This window comes from Leguminivora glycinivorella, chromosome 6 (assembly GCF_023078275.1).
Source record: "Leguminivora glycinivorella isolate SPB_JAAS2020 chromosome 6, LegGlyc_1.1, whole genome shotgun sequence".
Lineage (NCBI taxonomy): Eukaryota > Metazoa > Arthropoda > Insecta > Lepidoptera > Tortricidae > Leguminivora > Leguminivora glycinivorella.
In genome coordinates, this window is record NC_062976.1 from 15433379 (window position 1) to 15450557 (window position 17179).

The 17179-nt window shown below is 36.2% G+C and overlaps 1 protein-coding gene across 2 annotated transcripts; it reads right to left on the reverse strand.

Annotated features, from left to right (window-relative positions):
* Positions 1-659: 659 nt before the first annotated feature.
* LOC125227274 lies at positions 660-17164 on the reverse strand. 2 transcript variants are annotated; one of them, XM_048131534.1, is made up of 13 exons: positions 17005-17164; positions 15892-15944; positions 15588-15726; positions 7809-7910; positions 7527-7692; positions 6558-6694; positions 6097-6166; positions 3397-5991; positions 3238-3348; positions 2493-3026; positions 2191-2370; positions 1588-1839; positions 660-1117 (listed from the first exon to the last, which is right to left on the reverse strand). In XM_048131534.1, the coding sequence occupies exons 1-13, from the start codon at positions 17077-17079 to the stop codon at positions 915-917; spliced, it is 4617 nt and encodes a 1538-aa protein (XP_047987491.1). In that variant the 5' UTR covers positions 17080-17164; the 3' UTR covers positions 660-914. The 2 variants fall into 2 exon arrangements, with proteins under 2 accessions (XP_047987491.1, XP_047987490.1); XM_048131533.1 differs by having other exon boundaries at positions 3238-5991.
* Between the last annotated feature and the right edge of the window lie 15 nt (positions 17165-17179).

Here is a 17179-nt window from a genome sequence, read left to right on the forward strand (position 1 = left end):
ACGTTAACTCTCTTTCCAGCCCCTCTAGCACAACTTGCCTTGTCAAGTTGTGCTAAAGGGTCTGAGGCTAGTCCAAGAATATAGTAGTTTTTATGTTCCTGATTTCACTTTTTTGATATTACGAGGTGTGACGAGAATCATAGAGGCTTCGAGAAAGTAGTCCCTTTAGCTCCCAAAGTATTGATCAAAGAGTAAACAGAGAGTAGGTAAATATGAATATTGAATATCACAGTTTCAAAAAAGTTTTTCCCTGGTGAGTTATGAAATTTCTAGTCCCGTTAATTATGTTGTTTTCTATATGTGTTAAATTGCAAGTGTGATAAAAAAACGCTGTGTGTAACTCGGGGCGTAAGAATATCACAAACTCCGGCAAACCGTCGCTATACTATACTACTCTCGCTTGCAATATTTAACTTACGTCCTATATGTTGCAAATGTAATCATTTCGGTATGATATATTGTGAAAAAGAATAAAAGATGTTTATGTAATATTTTTAAATACATTTATTAAATTTTAGGTACTTCGAAAATGAAGTACGACATAGACGAAATTAACACTTTCGAAACCGGGCTCTACGCGGCGCTACTTTTCGCTATCGGCTACGCTTCTACGAGCGGTGTACCCGACAGTCGGGTTCTTGGTAGCGAAAGTGTTAAATCTTACTCGATCACAGATGTAGTGTAATTAAATTTACTATTTACATGACTCAAGCTCCTAAAGCTTTAGTTTCTTAAACAATATACTTTTAGGTACTTAATCAGGTTGCAGCACTTAGGTAGTTAGGTACTTTGAACAACCTTTCATAATTTATATTTTCTTAGCTTAACTTACACAAAAAGCGTCAATGTAATAAGAAATTAAAATATTGTCCATCACTTAAAATAACTTTAAAGTTCTTACACAAGTTCCAGATTCAGTTGTGTATAAAGATTTTCGATACCAATTGCTTCCAAGACTTCACTGGTCTCTCTCTAACAAAATTCCTTAGTAGTTCCTCAAATTCCGGTGATATCCTCTCTGGACTCCAGCAAAGCAATGCTCTGACCACCCGTCTTACGTTGTGTCGACTCATGAAGATCAAGCTCGTGAAGACCGCTTCCTCCATTTGTGGTGAAGCTGGGGATGAAAAGATAGATATTTTACATTGTTGAGCCATATTTACAACGTTCAGTGACTTGGATGTATGAGGAAGACAACAGCAGGGAGGGAATCTAATGTAAGTAACTGAGTTTATTTTTCTGTTTAGGGAAAGCAAGTACAAGAATCATTCCATTCTTAGAGGCTGACACCTTTGCCTTTCAGTAAAATATCTGTGTCAAAAACCATACACAATGAGCAATCAATCGTGGACATTTCATGTGTGATATTGATATGATATGTTTACGTGCATCAATATACGAACAAGGGCATAAAATATACGTCTCTTTATGTTTCAATAGAGATATTTCTTGCAAGTGGAAAATAGTTTACATTACTTTTTCGCAAAATGTCATGTAATCGTAAAGCTGCATTTGATTATTTGTTGGTGGTACCAAAACATATTTTGGCGGTTTTATCGTTAAAAGTTGACATACAATGGTACTTACGATTACGATCCAAAATATCAAACAGCTGGTTCATTACAATCTCACAATTAACTTTCATTTCCATAGGGAACGGCTTCAGCAATGGTCCCAGCAAAGCTATGCAGAACTGCTTGATCCTATCAGGTACAGTAGCTTGTTCAATAATCGGCAGCAGCATGTTTTTAATTATGTGCTTTTGACACCATTGGGCGCCATTCCTCTTTGCAATGATAACGAGAGACATCCTTATCATTTTCTTCTCGCCCGAAATGTCTGAAAAAGAAAATTCATTGCTTTTTGCATACAAACTTTTGTACGGTGCCCCTTTTAACTTTTTGATTAAATCCTAAAGATAATAATTATGTGTTTTAAAACCTAAATTTACGTTAACTGTCAGCGTACAGTCAACCAATTGGAACCCTAGGCCACTCTACAACCATGCCAAAATGACAAGCAATGAGAGATTTCTTACAATCTGATTTATAACGTGACTATGACATAGTTCTACGGTGGCCTAGGGTTCCAATTGGTTGACTGTACCTCGCGATAATAATTATTAGATTAATAAAAGGGATCGTACGTATTTGTTTATTGGCGAGTGCCTACACTATAATATAATATTACCTCTCAGTTCTAGAATACAGGTTCGGATCATCTCGAGAATGCCAGGTTCATTCCATTCTGAAACTTCGTAGGAATACTTCCTATGGAGTATATTTCTTATTTCTTGTACTCTGTTGAATTTATCATCGCATTTGTAGAAGTGCAGTAGATAGACCAGACATTGTACCAAGGGATTTTTAGCTGCAAAAATAGAAGGTATTATTAAACCGTAACTTAGTAATTTCTTAAACTAACAAAAAAAATATCCAAAATAAATTAATAAAGCATGATTATGTGACATAATTAAGTAAAAATATACATACCTAGTCCCAAATGCGCCAACGGCAATATGTGCATCCACACATCGATACATTGTTTTATAAGCGGCACAGCTTTGTACTGCAGACAATACATGGCGTCTATTATAAATAGCCTCAGGCGGTTTCTGTCCTTATTATATCTACATAAAACTGCATAGAAGTGTGACAAAGTTTCAATAACGTCAAAGTCTGGTGTCCGGTTCAACAAAAATAATGTGTATTCGATATAGCTTAGTATGCTTTCAACAACATTGAGATTGGTCCAATTTAGCTTAAGTTGTGCCACTACATATATAAGTATTTGCTCAACTTTGGTCATAGGTGGTGCGGGTGGGACATTAATTTTGTTATATGACTCAATTTTTCTTGCAGGCTCCTTCAAGAAGTTTATAAGAGCAAATATAACATGGTCCGATGGTTTGGTCTTCAACTCCTTCACCAATTGGTCCATTGCCGGCTTTGTATCTTGAGGAGGGAGCTTCTGTATGTGTGCAATGCTGTCTTCTAATTGTGCACAAATTGCACTGACAACATTATCTAAAAACAAAACAAGGAAAGTTAGCAAGGCACAAAGTAAATATACCAATATAATAAAGGATTAGCATATTCAGTAATCTTTAATTGGGTTGATACACCCCAATATGAGCCAAGATGAAAAAGCAACCAAATAAGACCGATCAACCCTAGCTACAACCAAATGGCGATCAATGGTCGTATTTCAGCAAAACCCATAGCATTATTAACATACCTGGAATTTTGGGAGCATGTTTCATGTTTCTCCTGCCATATTTATCTATGAATGTGCATAAAATGCCAGGTTTTTTATTATTTGACTGTTTTGCTGAAGCACCACTGGCATTTGGCATTGGCTTATCAGGTTTAGCCGGTTTATCTACTTCACTGGCATTTGGCATTGGTTTATCAGGTTTAGCCGGTTTATCTACTTCACTGGCATTTGGCATTGGTTTATCAGGTTTAGCCGGTTTATCTACTTCACTGGCATTTGGCATTGGTTTATCAGGTTTATCTACGTCACTGTTGTTAAATAGGTCTAGATCATCGTAACTAATAATCTCTTTAGAAACTTCTCTTTGTATTTTAGTTTGTATGTCCTGGTCAGGTAAACTTTCAGGATGCATAGCTTCTTTCTCGTTCTCGTATTGTATTGATGAACTACGTAATATTCTTTTGGGAATAATATCTGGTTTGTCACCTGCCGGGCGCTTTAGTCGTTTTCTGCTATCGGGTGTGATTGCCTCTGTATTTACGTTTTTATCCTCCGATATAATGAGATTGTCTTGTTGCACAAAGCTTTGCATTTGCGTATTATTATTAGTTTCACTTTTATTTAAAACTACATTTCTGTTGTATCTCTTAAGAGCTGGAGATTTCAAATGATTTGTGTCAAATTGGGTCGGTTCCAGAACGCAGACTTGTTCACTCTCACTTTTACTTTGATTGCGAGTTAGAAGTCGTGGTACGGATGTATTCTTTTCTGCAGCTACGCATTTTGATGTTTCAATAGGTTTTGATGGAGTTATAGAACTATGTCTATTTTCATTACGTTGTTTAGTATAATCTAGGTTCGTACGAGTTTGGACAGGACGATCTTTTTCAGGTAATTTATTTGGAGATACCGGTGACAACTTTTCTACCACCAGTATACTATCATGACCAGTACTTTGAGTATGCTTTTGATTGTATACGCCAGTTTCTATTACTGGGGATGATGTTTCATTCCGTATAGATTTCAGCGCATTCATTATCGGAGCGGAGCCAGAACTAGGCTTCTTCGTAAGTACTTTTTCTTTAGACTTCAATTCGGCCATAACCTTACAAGCTTTTTCATACGCGGCCTTATTACTTTCAGGGGAAACAGAATCGCCCAGGATCCTCTGTCTGTTCGCCGTCAAGCGCTTCGGCTGAATACGTAACTTTTGCCTAGTTCTTCTTTCCGGCGACCGCTCCTTGGCTATCTTCCTCCTGGGCGCCATGTTCTTTCGGAGTTTTTCCAATTTCGTTAACTTCTTCTTTGGCGTTTTCGTCACCGATTTTTCCCCGGAATCGACAGGTCGCTCCTCGGGAGCGGCCAGCTGCTGCTCCATGAGAATCGCATGCAGGCTAGTTCTATCGCTCTCGTTAGAATCCGGGGCCAGCTCGACGACGATTTCATGCTCGTACATCTCCCGGTCCGACGGCGTCTCACCCGATATCGACCCCTCGTTCGACAGCGGATCTTCAAATTGTAGGTTCTCCTTGGATCTGAAGCTAATATTTTGCTGGTTACTGATGTTTGAGGTGTCGTTGTCGTCCGCCGGCGTCGGGGATAAGGAAAGACAGCGCGGGGGCGAAGCCGAGTGACGCCGCGGCGACGACGGCGGCGACCGCAGCGAGCGCGCGGGCGACGGGGCACGAGACACCACCGTGGCGGCCGGGGCCACGAGGTGCTCAAATGAAGTATTCGGACTCGGGGGTGAAGAGTCGTCAAACAGTTCTTTCATTTTAGATATTCTCTCCTTGAACCCGGTTTTCGTTTTGATCACGTCGGATTTATCCACCGATTCGTCTTTGTCTCCGACGAGGGGCGCTTTAGGTTCTAGATTTTGGAAAATACTCGTTCCGTTCTCTTCCAGCGAACACTTCTCTCGTAACATTTTTTGCGCTTCGGTGTTTGCCGTGTTGGCGTTGAGGATCGACAGGAAGCATTTCATGAAGGTGTCGTTCATGGTGGTGACTTGCTGCGCCAGTTTGTCCACCGTGTCCTTGAGGGCGGCGTTGTCCTGCTGCAGCCGGACGGCGTCGGGACAGGCGCCGGCGGCGTGCGTGGCGAGTGTCTGCGTGGCGATGTTGGCGGCGGCCTCTGCGCGAGATTTCGCGGGTGTGGTGGGGAGGGGAGTTATCAAGTTCTGGTTGAACCGCATTTTATGGAATATCATCTGAATTTCTCCGTCGCTGCTCTCGTCGTCGAAATCGTTGATGTTGTTCGTAATTGAGTTTTCTTTCTCTCGAGTGTTGGGATCGCTGGTGGAATTACGGTCTGTTATTCTTCGACTTCGCCTCAGTGGACTTATGCCGCTCACGCAGTTTGTATTTTTTTCTCCGCTCGCTAACGTATCGACCTTCTCGGCTACGAATATGGGGCTGACTACTCTGTCTATCAAAACGGGTGGACTACTATTGGATTGTATTTTGCTGTGCAAACTTTCTTTATTTGATAGTTCAGAATGTTCAGTTTCTATTTCTTTAGAGAGCATATCTTTAAAAATTATCGGACTCGTAGCGATGCTGCTGACCTCTCGTGTTAAAATGGGGCTTGTGGCAATACTGATAACCATTTTATTTTTACTAGCTACGATTTCACCACTTGAAGGGCTGTGGTTTATGAAATACTCTGGGCTCAGAATTGAGCCGGCTAAGCTACAGGCTAAAGATGAGCCGCGGCCAGTGTCTGAACTGACAACTCCAGTACTACTTTCAGAATCATCTTCAATGTTTGTATTTTCTAAAAAAAAGGAAAAATAGAGAATTTAGTTGACCAAAAACATTCTATGTCCAATCTCACTCTATAAGCAATGTCATTTGAAAAACAATGTAAATAGAAATTTACCTTCTTTGAATTTGTTGCTTTGATTTTTGAGTACAGTTTCAACTTTTTTTCCGGCAAGTGATCCCAGATCCTGAAAATTATAAAAAAATTATATACCTTTATTAAAACATTACCTCTGAGTAAACAGTATCTAGAGTTTCTGTCTGAAAATTAATTTTGAATAATTGTTGGTTATTCAAACAATTTTTGCAGTAACTCCTAAGCTACAGATGTAGTGCAAAATTTTTACCATCACTACTCTGAAATATCATGACACGTTCGTGCAATTCCGTGAAAATACGAAGGAAACTGTGCACTAGTGCGTCTAGGCTCAAGTCACACTTTTTCAAATATACTTTAAAATTGAAGTTCTTTTTGTTTTGTTACCAAGTTACCCAATTCTATATATTTCCAAAATATTAATAAAATAGCTACTAGGATTCTGCTGAAAAGTGGTTGTAATGAAATAAATAACTACTTACACCATCAATCTCGGTAGCCAAAGGCGAAAGGCAATCTTCAAAAGTATCCTCATCAGAACTAATTTCCCCATCATTATCATTTCCGTCTGAACTTCCATATTTATTCAAAAATAATTTAATTTCCTTTGTTACTTTTTCTGTAAAAAAAAAAATATATTGCATCAACCACATTTGACAGACACATCAACGTCACGCAGCAGCCGTCTATGGAACTTCCCATACTATAAAATTTAACGAACGCTTTAATGGTGACAGACGGTTTGATGCAACCAGCCCTTACATGTTATTAAATGATGTACTATATCAGAGAATTCCATTGCGCATGTAGCAATTGGCAATATTCTAGGAATATACGACTTTGACGACGGGTCTAGCCTAGTAGGTAGTGAATCTGCCTGCTAATTGACATGGTTCGGGTTTCAAATCCTAGTGCATTTATTAAATTTGTGTGATAAAGATACATAAGTATGTATATAAAATAATTGCCTAGCACCCATAGTACAAGCATAGTTTAGTTTGGGGCCAGGTTGATACGTTGTAAGGCAGCGTCCCCACTTAGGCGTCGCGTGTCTCGTTTTTTGAATTACATTCAGGCGGCGTGGCGGAGACGACCGTTTCGCGCCGCGAGACACCTGACGCCTAAGTGGGGACGCTGCCTAAGGTGTCCCACAATATTTATTTATTCATTTTTATATGTATATGTAAATATATTTTAGGTATGTTTACAATTTGTTCGATTGTTAAAAGTGCCAGATTAGTGGATTTGTACGAGATACAAAAGTACGACTAATACAAATTCCAACACGTGGCCGTCAAGGTCACACAAACAATGGGGAAACGCTCTATAACCATTTGGCTGCCTAATCTGTCTGATTTGGGCCATCTTACCCGCTAACAAGTGTTGTGTGTACAGAATGGTAAAAAATACAAAGATTATTACATAATTAGTAATATTATTTAATAACTTACTCTTTCCGAGGACGACGTGTTTGACACGGCAGATGTTTTGTTTCATATAATCTAATTCTTTTTCAAGAACTGCACATTTTTTCTCTGATTCTTTTACAGTTAACTTCTCTAGTTCGTTTTCACCCTTTAAGGCTTCAATTTTAGATTCATTTTCCTTAACAAGTAGCTGAAAAATAAAAATAAACATTAATAAAAAAGTCCTAGGCACTTAAATTTGAGTACACAAGGGATTATAATTATAAGCTATATCAAGAAAAAAAATGCTGTATATTCTAAACTTACTTCCAATTGTCTTGAATGTGATTGTATTCCCTCATATTGGTTAAGCACATTGTTGTATTTTTCTTCTAATAATTTAGTACCTTCATTCGCTTTTTTTATTTCCTGTAATAAAAATGTAATTTTAAATTAAGTAAGCCACCAATCATTTCTTAATTTTTTAATGTTGAATTGTTTTTGCTCATCCTAAGGAACTCGGAAGAGCATAAGGACTATGCCTAAAGCTCCACATTATTAAAATTTAATTCTTATTTCATACCGAGTTGAGAACAGTTCCTAAATGAATATTGCTTCTTGCAATTTTGTGTACATGGATGTGAAGCCAGCTTTATATTCTAAACTAGCTTTTGCCCACGGCTTCGCTCTCGTTAAAAAGAGACAAAAAGTAGCCTATGTCACTTTCCACCCTTTCAACTATCTCCACTTAAAAAATCACGTCAATTTGTCGCTCCGTTTTGCCGTGAAAGACGGACAAACAAACAGACACACACTCTTTCCCATTTATAATAGTATGGATTAGCAGTTGCAACAGACTAATGGACAAAATATGATCCCAAGATTCAGAGTTTTATCAGAGACCAGGACTATAGAGAGGGGCATTGTGGGGCAATGCCCAACATTAAAACCCTACCGCCTACCTTAAGAATCCCCATCTCCTTTATTAATGTAGCTACTATCGATAGCATTGCCATTGCATTGCTGTACTAAAAATAGTGTACTAAATTGCAATTCAGTACACTATTAAAATAGTGTTCAAAATTATTGTACGAGGGTGGATCAAAAAGTACCCGTGTTTGAAATGAAGACGCATATTTTTTTAAACTTTTTTATTTTATTTTTCAACGTAATCCCCTTCGAGATTGTTACACTTTTCCCAGCGTTTCGGCCACTTCTTTAACCCCTCCAAAAAGTAGGATTTGTCAAACTCTTCAAAATACGCCTCTGTTTCAGCGATAACTTCCTCATTTGACCTGAATTTCTTTCCCCCAAGCCATGTTTTCATATTGGGGAACAGAAAAAAGTCACAGGGAGCCAGATCCGGTGAATAAGGTGGGTGTGGCAGCAATTCGTATCGTAATTGGGTCAGTTTGGCAGCGACAATTCTGGACGAATGTGCTGGTGCGTTGTCATGGTGGAACAACACTTTCTTCTTTGCCAAATGGGGCCGAGTTTCCTTTATTTTTTTATCGAACCGGTCCAATAACTCACTGTAGTACTGTCCAGTGATAGTTTTCCCTTTTTGTAAGAGATCCATGAGGATTATTCCCTTAGAATCCCAAAAAATTGTAGCCATAACTTTGCCGGCTGATGGGACCGTTTTCGCTTTCTTTGGGGCTGACTCGTTTGAAAATATCCATTGTTTAGACTGCCGCTTGGTCTCTGGTGTATAATAATGGATCCAGGTTTCATCAACGGTGACGATACGACGAAAAAACTCCTGTGGATTTCGCTCAAACAAGCCTAAACACTCCTTCGATATGGACAGCCGTAACCGCTTATTTTCATCCGTGAGCAATCGCGGCACCCATCGGGCGGACACTTTTTTCATATGTAATTTGTCGTGGATTATATTAATTGCTGTTCCGTACGACACCCCTACAGTCTCTGCTATTTCGCGCACTTTGGTACGGCGATCAGTGAGCATCATGTTCTTTACCTTTTCTACAACTTCTTCGGTAACCACGTCTGCCGGGCGTCCTGGGCGGTCCTCGTCGAAGACAGATGTACGACCTCGCTTGAATTCGTTGAACCAATATCTCACAGTTGTCATAGACGGCGAAAGACCTCCGTAGACAGCATCTAACTTAACTTTTATTTGATCGCATGTTTTTCCATCTAAAAACATGAAGCGAATTACGGAACGATACTGCTCTTTCTCCATTTTGAACGAACAACAAGACAAGTCTTACAAAATTTGCCGCCAAAAACAAATTCACCAACGACAATTGTCAGTTTTCTTTTTTTTTATTTGATAAAGGCAATACTACACGATGGTATCACCAACATTCCTAAGCAACGCCATCTGCCATCAAAAGCGAGTACTTTTTGATCAACCCTCGTACAGTATTACACTCTACCTATAATTGCAGCTGACACCTTACCTTAGGCTGCTTTCAAAAAAATAACGTCAAAAGAATGTAAAATTGATAGTTTTAGTCGGTGAAATACTACACTTTCCGTTATCCAATAGATTTATTTAATTCAAGTTCCAGTTAGAGCATCTTATTATCTTGATTTTTATAAGACTGGATTTTTGAAAACTAACTCACTAAATTAATTATGAATTTTTCTTCAATGCACGTTTAGAAAAACGCACGTATAGAGCTGAATCAGTCGATGTTATTTGTAAAATTTGGACAATTTTGAATATTAAAACGGGTAAATTTATAATTCGTATATCCTGTACCACAATCATTTAAGACTAGATTTTTATTTTAAGTTTTTGAAAAAGAGCAAACTAGCCTAAGGCGAATTCAATTTTTTTCAGAAATGACCTAAAATTAAGTTGAAGTGTGGGGTGCTTCGGGTGTAATGATAACTCAAAAGTCAAGTCAATACTCTATATTTATTCAATAAAAATCGTGCTTATATACTATCCTGGTCACGGTCAATAGTCATTCCCATCTGTTTTAACATTATATTTTATTGTATATTTTATGACCAATAATCATTACTTTAATTATACCATAAACTTTATGATTATTTATAATTACATCGTAAAACTCTATGATCCATAACACACAGCTGCATGAGCATAGGGTTGTCACTCTGTATGAGAGTTATATATCATTAGGGTTGTCACACTACACTACAGCTTTCCCCTTTTTTTTGAGTCAAAAATAGTTGGATTATACATGACAACTGTTTTTGGCTTTTGACTTTTTTTTTTTTTTTTTACTTATTTCTACTGGGATACATTTTTAATTGATTATAGATTCTTAATTAAGATCTGAATATAATAAAAAATCTTATTGCTAGTTGGTTATGCAAAAAAAAAAAAAAAAACATTATAAGTTTAAGATAGCTATATGTGTATAGTGTATAGGTGTGTATATGTGTGCCAATGAGTGTTTTTTTTTAGCAATTCCTTACTTGGATGGTGTCATCTGATCATAATATGTTTTAATTTTACTAATGACATTATTCATAAACACTTTACAATCTTCCATTAGATCTGTTGTCTTTGCCTGTCATATTGACTTCTGTATTTATTTGAAAGGGATAAAAACAATTTTAACCTTATTTTTGTGTGCAGACGAAATGCATCACAAACGGTAAGGGTACACAACGCATTTTCATTTATGGCTATTACTCAGCTCAATAGTTCAATACATATTTATTTGCTCAGGATACAAGAAAAAAAAATTATCGCTCACCCTGGCAATTACAACATATTATATAATATTTCATATATTGTGGCATCACTTTTAAAGCATCACACAATTTCACTAATAATTTCGTGTTTGTTTCGCGTTATGCTTTAGGTATTTTTTTGAAGTATTTTCTATTCATTTTTTTTGTCTAACTGCGTTGTGTTTGTGATTTTAGTTTTACTACTACACGCTATAAAAGAAAGGATGTAGTTGCGTAAAATTACGCTTTTGGTTTTGGGTATTTATATTATTATTTATTTTTTTTTAATTTTTGATACCGATTAATTTGAAATTTATTGTTGGCTGCTTTTTACTTGTATTAAGTTGGTTGTTTTTTTTGTTAACGTGTTTGTACGTGAGTTGTACTCGAGTTATGTATATTTTTGTCATTTTATTTTAGTAAGGTCCGATTATTTGTGGTATTTTTATAGATGATTTAAACTATTTTGTATAGCGTAATCACGCTATAGTATTTTTTTTTAACAAGAAAATGCCAAGAGATGTTAATTTATTTGGTAGTTCAGTTTTTTTTTTTTTTTGCTCGAGATAAAATATAATAAATTAGTTAGTTTATTTGAACTTTCTAATTTTGAGGTTATAATATATATTATATGATATTTGTATTCTAGTTACTTTTGTGAGTTGTGTATGCAGTAATTCTGACTTGTGATTTGAGTTAAAAAAAAAATTGTTGTACGTATAGCGATTGATGTAGTGAGTATTGTGGTTATTTTTATTTTTCATATTCTTATCCCCTCTTTTTTTTTTTAAGGTGTTTTTTTTTTAGATTTGTATTCCTAGTTTAATAAATTTTTATACCTATGTCGTTTTGTGATATCAATTTTGTTTGGGGTAAAAGTATTTGTTTTTAGTACCTACACCTCTTTTCCGCAGATAAAACCTGCTTACTAAACTTGTTAGAGTTTTTTTTTTTTTTTTTACTACTGGCGATTACAATTATACTTTTAGTATTGTTCATGCATTCAGGCATTGCTTTTAAGCATCACACTATTTTGTGTGTCCAAGAGTCTCCACGATTGATTCTCGATCGAATCATGGTCAGCCGTCAAGGATTTCATACCTGCTTGTATTACATAGAAATCAATTCCCATGAGCCATAGTACCTTAATGTCTGCATTGGGAAATAATGTAAGCTTCTTCGTGATACATGAAGTTCACTTTTCTTTTAAAGAGTACACTGCGCATTTTAGCGCATCCGGTCGGCCGACCCTACATTACAATACATAAATATTAAGGATACAAAAAATATATTTATTATAGCGCGCTGATACATACTCAATAAATGTAGTATGTTTTTCCAGACATATGCTTTCACACATTAGAACGCAATAGCTTTGCGTGTGCCCAAGGACCTTCACAATTGAGAGCTCGCTCGAATTGGTTTTGGTTTCAAGGGGGCTGTGTCTGGTTTGTATCCTGGTGTACTCTGCTTACATTATAATTTACTAGCTATACCCAGTATTGTTAATAATGTCGGTTTGAAAACATAAAAGCATTTAAGAGTCACAATAACTTTTAGGTGATCAGGCTAATCGTTGGTTGCGACACTTAACTGATTTTGCTTTCCCGACAAGACGTTTTTCTTATGTTTTTTTTTTCCTGTTACTTGTAAACATACTTATGTAATTATTTAATTTTTTATTTTTTTATATAAGTTTATACAATTTATATTATCCTCTTTTTACTGTCATTAAATAATATTAATTTTACATATCAGCAGTTTAAAATTCTTTTTTTTTTTTATATATATACTTGTCCTTAGTACCTTACAGCCTGAGATCTGTCCGGTCTCGCTACTACTGAGAGAGAAAATAAATTATATCTATACATCACTTTTTTATTTTACGAATATTAAGTGGTTACTGGATTTAGGCTATGTCAGTTTTTTTTTGAACTGCCTGCCTGATTATTAAATAATAATAAATACGTTTGATAAGGTGTTTTTTTTTTTTTTTCTATTAATATTTACGACCGGAAACGTACAATAAATTGGAAAGAATAAGATTAATTATATTTGATAAAAATCAGTCAATTTCAATAGCACGACTTTTATTTTGTATTCGATTACTTTAATTTTTATTATAGTACATATAGTACAACAACAAAACAGAATTATAGAAAAAAAAAGAAGTTTTTTTTTTTTCATACCAATGGCATGGGACCATTTCTCGATTTTCGAATTTCTTTTGGGTCCCATATATAAGCTTTTGATCTTGTACAGTAATGGGATATTTGAATGCAACAAGTTTTATGTTGAATAGATACTTTATATCTATATATATATATATATATTTTTTATCATGGAACATGAGTTCTGATTAATTTATTATAAGATGTCCTGACAGAGTTGTTTCACCTTTTATAGGTAGTTATTAATTATGTAAAACTTGATAGTTTCGTATGAATTTTCCGCGATCTACTATTTAACTTTTAGAAATTTTTATTATGATTTGTTTATTGAGTCTGTTTGTCTTTTCTTTTGTTATTTTGAAGTATTGTAATTTATGAACTAATCGATTTCTGGAGTCTGATAGACTCAAATAGTGTTAAAAAAAATCTGGTGCTTTTTATAACTCTCTATAAACATTTTTTTTTTAAATACCTACAAGAACTTTAATATACTTATTTTTATATATATACATACATACATACATACATACATACAATCACGCCTGTATCCCATAAAGGGGTAGGCAGAACACATGAAACTACTAAAGCTTCAGTGCCACTCTTGGCAAATAAGGGGTTGAAAGAAAACGAAACTGTGACATTGCAGTGACAGGTTGCCAGCCTCTCGCCTACGCCACAATTTAACCCATATCCCATAGTCGCCTTCTACGACACCCACGGAAAGAAAGGGGGTGGTGAAATTCTTAACCCGTCACCACACAGGTATATATATAAAAAAATTAAAACTTATTATAGAAACATAATAGCGATTAGTGTGAATATGTAATGGATTTTATATTTTACCCTGTTCCGCTGTTTGTGCGCTGGGCTGGGGCGGGTGTGGCACGCGGTGCCACCAAGTGCGTCGTGGTGCTGCGGTGCGAACCTGTGGCGTTGCGGAGGGACCGCGGTGCTGCGAAGGGGCCGTGGCGCTGCGGTGCGGAGTAGCTGGTGGACGATGTTGCGCTGGGCTGGCTCCGACGGCGCTCGGCTTACGCATGGCCACTTCAATATATTGCCGCTCGATCTTCTTATTGTCCATCTTTGTGGTGGTAGTGGTTGTGATGGTTATTTTTAGATTTTTGAACGCGTCTTCGCATTGTTCAGTCCAATTGAATGGCGTCGATGACGGTTGCGGCTGGTAATTACATGCGCGGTTGTGGCGAGGACGTGCTTGGCTGTGGCGATGGTTTCTGTGGTGGTGGTGGTCCATATTTGGCTATAGCGATGGTGGTCGTGGTGTCGGCGGCGTTGGTGTTCGCGGTGGGTCACACATAGGCTGCTTCGAGCTGCCCAACTGGTAAGGTGACGACTGAGTTGATATGAGAGACAAAAGCGGCGCGGATTAGTTACGGCGGCGGGGGGTCGCACTCGGGCTGGCTCGAGTAGCACGACTGGCTAGGGTCGCCATGAAGTGTGGGGTGCTTCGGGTGTAATGATAACTCAAAAGTCAAGTCAATACTCTATATTTATTCAATAAAAATCGTGCTTATATACTATCCTGGTCACGGTCAATAGTCATTCCCATCTGTTTTAACATTATATTTTATTGTATATTTTATGACCAATAATCATTACTTTAATTATACCATAAACTTTATGATTATTTATAATTACATCGTAAAACTCTATGATCCATAACACACAGCTGCATGAGCATAGGGTTGTCACTCTGTATGAGAGTTATATATCATTAGGGTTGTCACACTACACTACAAAGTGACAATTTCTTTGAAAATCTACATCACATCGAAGTAAGTTTTGTACTAAATTAATCTGCAACGTTTACTTAAATTGCTGTTATGCCTTAGTGATTATAAATTGCTATTATTGATTTTTGCCAATTTTTTGAAACGAGCCTTCACCGGTACAATTATTACCACTTTTGGACATTTTCTCATATTTTGTTAGACCAAGTAGAAAAAGTCCTATAATGTGATACATATTTATAAACTACTCGCAAAGCCCTTTAATTTGATACCACACGGTATGATCGAGCGCTCGGTTGCGATTTCACTATTTTTAACACGAAAGCCCTCTTAAATTGAATTCTGGCTATGGCTCTGTTAGAGACCTATTTCTCATTCATTCTCATGAAAAGTTTCATGGCCAGATTATATCTATAATTTATTTCCTAGATACAGTTTTATGGAAATTTAGTAAATAATTTTACAAAATGTGAAAATCGCCATAAAGGAGTTAAGCACTATTTTATTACCTCTTCTAATCCAGCAGTCTGCTCTCTAAACGTCAGGTTTTCCATACATGCATGCTGGTAGTCTTCCTTTGTCGCAAGTGCAAGGTCCTCTAGCTGCTTGCATTCTGCTACTTTTGCATAATACTTTTTCAGGACATCACTGAAAAGGACAAGTAGTTTAAGGTTAAATACTTCCAAAACTTTGTTTACTTTTTTTAAATTTGAATAGATGCTGAGCTGAATATTATAACTGAAAAAGAATATTTAAGATAAGAATTGAAATATTAAAAGTGGTTCACCAATAATGATTAAAAATAATGCTAACCTTGTCCTTGTAATTTTCGTTTTCAGAACACGTATGGTATGTAGCGCCTTTTCCTGAAATTATAATTTAAAATATTTCATACCAACAGAAACACTCTTAGCTAACCATTGGTAGACTTCATGCCTTTGTAATAAGGATTACAAAATGTACAGCTAACAGTGTTGTCGTTGGTACTGTAATTATTGCAATATAGGTGTTACCAAATTAGTCATGGATATGTTAAGGGGCATTAATTAACATCAAAACAATTAACTTTCACTAGAAATTAAATCAAAATTTTCATATGATTGTTTTGTTGTCATTTCCTTAACAAAAAAAAAAGGTATTTTAATTTATTTTTTAAATAATTATCCATGGTTTTTGCCTGTCAGGATGTTTAACACGTTAACAGTGTCTAAGAGAGATCTAGTTTTCTCCAAAAAATTATAACAAAACCAAATAAATGATGTTTCATACATAAAAAGTAGCCGTAAAAATATCCATGACTAATTTGGAAACACCTTATATATGTAAGGCTGGCAGTGGCCGTTGGACAAAAATCAACTAAACTTATTTAACTGAGTACTTTATTTAATTAAGTACTTATGTACAAAAGTCAACAAAATGAGGGCAGCACCTGTAATGCACCTAGCGAATAACTAAACTTATGGGAGTTGTTTGTCAGTTAAATAGTAATTTACATGTACAAGGTATCAATTTATTTAGGTCGGGCACACTTGATTTAGCTTTCATCAGTTCCAAGGATAATAAAAAACAAATACCTATGATGTGATGTTTTCGTAAAATTTCCGATAAGTATGTTAAAGAGCGATCCTATAAGTACAGATTTATATCGTGGATTGTTATGCAAGTTAATATAAATAAACGAAATGAATATTTAACATTTGTAATGTTAGTTGTAGAGGACACGACTGAACAGATTATTACAATGTTTGCCGCCAACTAGAAATCGAGCATCAAACTAGGTAAGCCAAACGTAAAGGTCATAGTTGAATACACTGTAATTATTCTGCCAATTCCTAAACATATCAAGAATAAGCTGCAGGCATTCATATAATGCTATAATATTAAATCGATTGCGTTGGACAATATTTTGATTATAACCTAACTTACCAGTTCATATTTACTTGAATTATGGAGAAGTTCAATGTCAAAATCTAGCACACACTCATCCATTGAAGAAGCCATGATATAAATAATTGTCTCTTATCACAATTCGACTATTTACAAGCCATCATTTTCAATTTTTCACATTGTTAGCACACGACAACCGGCAAACATCGCGGAC